Source organism: Hipposideros armiger, unplaced genomic scaffold, assembly GCF_001890085.2.
Source record: "Hipposideros armiger isolate ML-2016 unplaced genomic scaffold, ASM189008v1 scaffold_1169, whole genome shotgun sequence".
Classification (NCBI taxonomy): Eukaryota; Metazoa; Chordata; class Mammalia; order Chiroptera; family Hipposideridae; genus Hipposideros; species Hipposideros armiger.
In genome coordinates this window covers 208,600-215,637 of record NW_017732519.1, presented here as the reverse complement: position 1 = coordinate 215,637, position 7,038 = coordinate 208,600, and the positions used below count along the sequence as shown (strand labels likewise).

General features: G+C 42.7%; 1 protein-coding gene across 1 annotated transcript in view; it reads left to right on the top strand.

Annotated features, from left to right (window-relative positions):
- MAP3K9 (mitogen-activated protein kinase kinase kinase 9) overlaps positions 1–7,038 on the top strand; it is a 78,848-nt gene that overhangs the window by 39,103 nt on the left and 32,707 nt on the right. Inside the window, exons 3-4 of the mRNA XM_019632750.1 lie at positions 6,032–6,212; positions 6,411–6,421. Of these exons, the coding sequence (XP_019488295.1) occupies positions 6,032–6,212; positions 6,411–6,421 (192 nt within the window). The remainder of the gene's footprint in view (positions 1–6,031; positions 6,213–6,410; positions 6,422–7,038) is intronic.

Below are 7,038 nucleotides of genomic sequence, written 5' to 3'. Positions count from 1 at the left end.
TTTTTTTTTTTTAGCTGAGCTATCCTGCCACCTGTTGGCAGCTCAGCGGCAGCTCAGCTCGGGCCAGACATCGAACCGCTGTTGCTCAGAGCTCAAACTCTTTGAGTGCCCAATAGAAATCTAGCTTCCGGAACTGAAAGAGAATAAATTTGTTGGTTTTTAAGAAGTCTCTGTGGCCCACCCCCCTCCCAAACCATTTCTCCCTCTGATATCCTAGCAGGAGATGGCCTTGAGGCCCTTCTAGGTGGTCTGTATTAAATACCATTGAATCCCATAGAAAGTCATTCAACCGCTCTATATTCATGGAGGGTCAGATTCATTTTAGTGCTAGTTTGCCTTTATTATTCTCTAACAGTAATAATCTTTTCTTTATAACTGAGAAAGCAGGCCTTGGGCTGAGAACTTTGACCAATAGCAGGCTCTAATGAAACTCAATAATTTATTTTCATTTTGTTTATTTGTATAGGTTACCTAATATTAGGAGAATATTTGTTTTTTTTCATTTAAAATAATGATATAAAATTTCTTCTTTAAGTAATTTTTTAAAAGTCAACTTAAAGAAAAATATTAAGTAAATGGTATATAGGTGGTGTCTTAATCTGGAAATAATCAAGAATAATGTCCTTGGGTCAACAAGGTTTGGAAAACTGTAACTATCTTACTGATTGTAGCAAAACCTGGGTCCTTGTTGATGCACACTTGGTCTTTCACCAGATACTCAATTTTGTTGTGTATCTTTATAGCTTATGGAAGGCCCTTGAGGACACAGTCACCAGCTTACCTTTCCTTGTGTTCCCCCACCTCACCTGGCACCAGCTGGATGTGTTAGTCACTAGTGAACCTGGCTGGGGTTTTGGTCTTTCTCCAGGTCATCATCCTGCCTAGTACACACTTGGCTCCCCATAGTTCCTCAGGGATCAGTAATATTGGGAAGATGCCCCCCAACACCCGGCAACAATAGGCCGGAAAAGTGCATAGTCTGAGAATGATACCCAAGTATTCCTTCAGTCGCATAAGTGACCAGTGAGGGCTCAGTGCTTGGCTCCTGGAGTGGAGATGGCGTGGGTTCCAGAAGAAAGAGAATGAGGTTTTTTTTGCCCTCTAGGAGTCATAGTCCATCACATTCTGGAGTGCAGTAGTGGGAATGATTAAAAGAAGTATATTATGTTAAATCGTGTGTTATTGGTTTTGGGTGCTGAAGGAATAATTCAGGAAAAGGGAGAGCAGTGAAAACTAGTTAATCAATGACACTTTTAGGGATCAGGCAGAAATCGAAATAAGCCTTAAAATTAAAGATCAGTGGGAGTCCTTTCTGTCCTCTGATGGCACAGCACTTGAAGAAAGATCTGGGCTTGGATTCCATCTCCATCCCTCACTAATGTAACCTTTCAGTGTCTGTGTCAGCAAAGGTAAATGCAGAAAATAATGACGCCTACTTCATAGGGTTGATTTAAGGATTAACTAAGGTGACATATGTCATCTTCTTTACATGCATCATGTAAAGAGTGTCGTGTCACTGCATAGTAAGTGATGGGTAATGGGTCTATCATTATTTCATCAACCATTTCATTTATTGATACAGCAAAAATTTATTGCATGGTTATGATGTGTCAGGGACTGCTAGGCTCCCCATATCAATACCTTGAGTGCTAAGTCCTATGGTTTCCACTTACGTACAAGACACTTAACCATAACAGTAATAATAATAACTGTGTGTCCTGAGTACCTATTTATGTGTCAGGCACTCTGCTAGGTGCTTCATTATTATATCGTCTTTAATCTTTACCTCCACTTTATAGAAACGGAAATAGAGGGGCAGTTTATGAAACTTGTCCAGGATCATGTGGAGAATGTCAAACCTGGGATTTAAATTGTCTGTTCTTCTTTTTCCTTTTCCATACTGACTCTTATTACTGTCAGCCTAGACCCATTATGTACCCAACTAATCTTGGCTTACCCAAATGGCTTTGTCTCAACTTCTTTATTAGGGTCACCACCATTCTACTTGTCAGCCATGTCTGAAAGGCTGAAGACCTCTCTCTTCTCCATCAAGTTCCTATATCTGGTTAATCACTAGGTTTTTAGTTCAAATGCATCTTTTCCTCTCTGTTCCCTTACCCTGGCCAGGCCCCCACTACTTGGGCCTGGACTTGTTAGTTGTTCTTAGCATTTGTTCCACTGCCCCACACATGAGAGGTGAGGTTCCTACAATACATTTTCATGGAAGTCACCAGATTTTGATAAAACATGCTTAAATTTTCCAAGAAGCAAAGCACAATAATTTTTCATTGCTGCGGCTGTTTGTCAGTGGTAGAAGCTTGGAATGGGCTCACCGCAGTGGTACAGATAAGTAAGCTTCTGTGAGTATAATAACCTTTCTCTCCCTCCCAGGAAAGCATGTTGGGAGAGAATTGTGCCCTACTCTGTTTTAAAAGGTAAATCTTCTCTCTTTAACAAATGGCATTGGGACAGTTGGATATCCACATGCAAAAAAAAAAAAAAGAAATTGGACCCATTTTTCATACAATATACAAAAATTAACCAAGGATGGATCAATGACTTACATATAACAGCTGAAACCATACAACTCTTAGAGGAAAATATAGGGGTAAATGTAAATCTTCATGAACTTGGATTTGGCAATGGATTCTTTGATAGTATGCCAAAAGCATGAGCAACAAAAGAAAAAAATAGATAAAGTGGACTTCATCTAAATTAAAAACTTTGTGCATCAAAGGACATTATTAAGTAAGTGAAAAGACAGCCTACAAAAAGGAAAAATATTTGTGAATCATCTATTTGATAAGGGTCTAGTATCCAGAATATTTAAAGAACTCTTATAACTCAAAACAGAAAGACAAACAACAAATAGACATTTTCCCAAAGACATACAAATGGCCAACAAGGGCATGAAAGATGCTCAACATCATTAATCACTAGGGAAATGGAAGTCAAAATCACAATGAGACCATTTCACATCCACTAGATGGCTACTAAAAAAGAAAAGAAAAAGGAAAATAAGTGTGGTAAGGATGTGGAGAAAATAAAACCCTTATCATTGCTGATGGGAATGTAAAATAGTTCAAATACTGTGGAAAACAGTTTGGTGATTCCTCAAAAAGTTAAACATTGAATTATCATATAACCTCGTAATTCCATTCCTAGGTACACGCCCCAAAGAATTGAAAACAGGTACTTAAAATATGTACACATGTATTCATAGCAGCACTATTCACAATTATCAAAAGATGGAAACAACCCAAACATCTTATGATTGGACAGAGGGATAAACAAATTACATATAATGGAATAGTATTCATCCATAAAAAGGAATGAAGTACTGATACAAGCTGTAATGCGGATGAATCTTGAAACTGTGCTAAGTGCAATAACCAGATGTGTCACATATTATGTGATTCCATTTATATGAAATGTCCAGAATAGGTAAATCCACAGAGATAGAAAGCAGATTGGTGGTGGCCAGGGCCTGAGAGGAAGGCAGAATGCGGAATAATTGCTTAATGGGTGTGGGGTTTCCTTATAAGGGTGATGAAAATATTTTGGAACTAGATAGAGGTGGTGGTTGTACAACACATTGTGAATGTACTAAATGCCACTGAATTGTTCACTTTAAAATGATTAGTTTTATGTTACGTGACTTTCATCTCAATAAAAAAAAACTGCAAAAAAAGTAAAGGTTTCATAAACGTAGTTTCCGTAATTATTAATAGCAATAAATGCTTGGTTGATACCAGTATGTCAGGACCCCATTGTTGAGAATCATTGGCTGTAGCCATCCACCAGGATTACTAGCTGGCTTCTGATTACAACCTCTCCTCTTGGCTGAGGACAGGACCCCTGGGCCAGAGATTTCTAACTCCGATGCCTTCAGGGGCCCAGCCTGTTGGGGTAAATGTTGGAGGTCAGCTGGGTGTAAGGCAGCAGAGAGTAGTTAGAGGGGATTAGGTCGGACTGGGCTGGATCTGCACGATATAAAGGCATTTCAGGTTCAGCCAGACTGTCCTTGGCGGATTCTTGCCCCATCTCCGTCATTCTGCCATCTTTCTTAAGCCATCTGACAGATTAGTCTACTTAAAAAAATCATCTTCAATATTCCATTCAGTTGCTGAACTATCTTTTTATAACAGAATCCAAACTTCTGTGCCCCTGCCCCCACTTCAGCATAGAATCTGAGGGAACTCAGTTCCATATGTACCATGAAACTCTTATCCCCCTGCCCATTGCACCCTGTCCCAGCCACCTGAAGGTTTGGGGTAACCAGACTGAACCCCACTGGCCATGTAAGGAGAAGGGTTCACTCTGAATCTTTGGTTTAAGGATGGCTCAGAGAGAAAGGATCAGCAGCTGGTGGCCCCCTCTACAGAGGGAACGGTGGGCTTCTTTGCTGTCACTTTCTTTTAGTGTCAGCAGCCTGAGTGCGTATTTGTCCATTATCTCTGCCTGAGAAGAGGAGGAGACACAGAAGAATCTGGAAAGATTTTTGTCATTAGATGAGGTGGAGAAAGTTTGTTTGTTTGTTTTTAATCTTCCCAAGCATTCAGAGGCCTGGGCCCATTCGGGATGCTGGAAGCTGGGAGTCCGGAGGGGTGTGCCAGGGTGGGTATGGAGGAAGGAGACTTAGTTCATTAGATCCAGGGAGTGGCTGGCACTGTTTTCTTTTGCACCTCCAGCTCTGTAGCTGCTTGTAATCCCTCTTTACTGATGATTTTCTGAGAAGCACGTAGGACATAGAGATCTTTGGTGCACGTGCTTTCAATGTGCTACCAATTCAGTAGACATTTTCTGAGGGTGGGGGACAGGAAAAGGACAGTTGTGTGACTTGACGGACCTGCCAAAGGCCCTTGCCCTAACCCTTGCCCCTGCTTTCTGAATGGCAGAGAGAATCTTCCTTCCTTCCCTGAAATCCTGTGTACAGAACTCTGAATTCCAGGTGGTTCAGTGTCTGGCCCACGTGAGGTTGTCCTTGCTCAGGGCCTTCGGAACCATCCCACTTGTGAAAGTGGAGGCTTGGCTTCCACAGATCCAAGGAGCTCACTAGCTACCCACGTAGGCACAGTTCCTTGGCTTAGCTGACAGGACTTTAATCAATTAGCATCTTTGCTCATTTGGGGAAGATTGGCTCGCACAAGGGCACACTTATCACTGGAACCATCCTGTAGGTGAAATGGTTGCCTCAGCTACTGTCCTAGGAAATTCAAGGTGGCTCCCACATTGCAGTACTTTGGTGGTAGAAGTTGGGAGACAGGGCCCAGAGTATAACCAGTTCAGTGCGCTAGTTCCTCCTTCCTGGGCCATGTTCACAGAAAACATCATGAATGTGAACAATGTGTGGGCCCTCTGACCCTGTCAGCCAGTTCTCAATGGGTGCGGGTGAGTTGCTGGATTAAGGGGAAGTTTCTGTGCCCAGAAACGTGTTTCCTTAAGAGCTTCAGTAAAGTAACTTGGATTGGTTCATAGAAACACTTCAGATACTGAAACCTTGAAAATCCAACACGTACCTTCATTCTTTGTGGTCTGAGAGTGGTTATAATCCAGCGGTGCCCTGGCAACAGGAAACCCAAGTAGCCACTCTTCAGAAGGGTCAGCTGTGACGTCACATGCAGCTCATTTTATGAGGTGTGAATGGGCCGTATGGTATAGAGGTTAAGAGAGAAGGCTCTTAAATCAGGCTGCCTGGGTTTCAGTCCTGGCTTATTAGTTGGGTGGCCTTGGAAAATGTATTTAATGGTGCTATAACTCAGTTTCCTCATCTGTAAAACAGAGATGGCCATAGTACCTACCTCATAAGGCTGTTGTGAGGGTTAGAGACAATGCCTATATATGGCTTGGTACAAAAATGGATATATCGTATGTGTTTAAGAGATGATGGTTCCTACCATCAGCCCGTGGTAGCTTCATGATGGAGCCTGCAGGAGAAGACAAACAGATGGCAGGAGGGCTCTGTGGTCGGTGGTTTCCTTGTGATTAACGCAGACTCTCTGGTTTCTTCTGTATTCCTTTCCTTGCCCAGTATTGATCCTCCAGAAGGTGGAGAATGGAGACCTGAGCAACAAGATTCTGAAGATCACTGATTTTGGCCTGGCTCGGGAATGGCACCGAACCACCAAGATGAGCGCAGCAGGGACATATGCTTGGATGGCACCCGAAGTCATTCGTGCCTCCATGTTTTCCAAGGGCAGTGACGTGTGGAGGTAAGGTCTATAGGTGTAGAGTCAGTGTTCCCCAGGTCTGTTTTGGCTGCACACACACTTCAGGACTTGGATAATTGAGGTTGCATAGATTCCCAGGCACCCAAGTAGGTGGAAGTGACCCCTTTAAAGCAGTCTATACTAATTCCCACGTTGCCAGGAGACAGTTTCCAATACCTTCATCTACAAAAATCCCTGCAGTGCTGTGGCAGGTACCACCTCTATGCAGGCCCCTTTGTGTTGGTGATTCTTCCTAGGGAAGATCAGTAGATGCCAGGGGCAACGTGAACTCCCATCTCTGACTGTAGAGTGGTGAGGGCACTCAGTCACTCCGGCAGACCTCCCTCAGGGTCACCCCTGGCTTGCTTAGCAATAGTGGCTGTTGCTGCTGGACTTGTCCTCACTGTAAGCTCTTGGGCCAATAAGTATTCTTTGTGCTCTTTTTTCTTGGTGGGCTGGAAAGTATCCTTCCCAGTTATCTGGTTAACCTTTTGTCAAGCTCTGTCTATCTGTTGAATATTGATATAGAAATGGGAAAAGACAGGTCCCAAGCATGCACCCAGAACTGCAGAGTCACAGATTAGATCAGCCATCCCCTTAACAATTGTCAGCTCAAGAGGTCACAAGGATATGGATCTAGAAATCTTGTCCCCACTGAGGGGAGGATGAGCATCTACAGTGTATATGTCCTCATGGCTCTGAGACAGTAACATCCCCTTGGTATATGAAAGAAAGGACTATAAGTTATCATTGTACTTCAGTCTATGAAGTTGTTGCTTCTTGATGTGTTGTAAAGTGAGCTTGTGTGTGTGTGTGTGTGTGTGTGTGT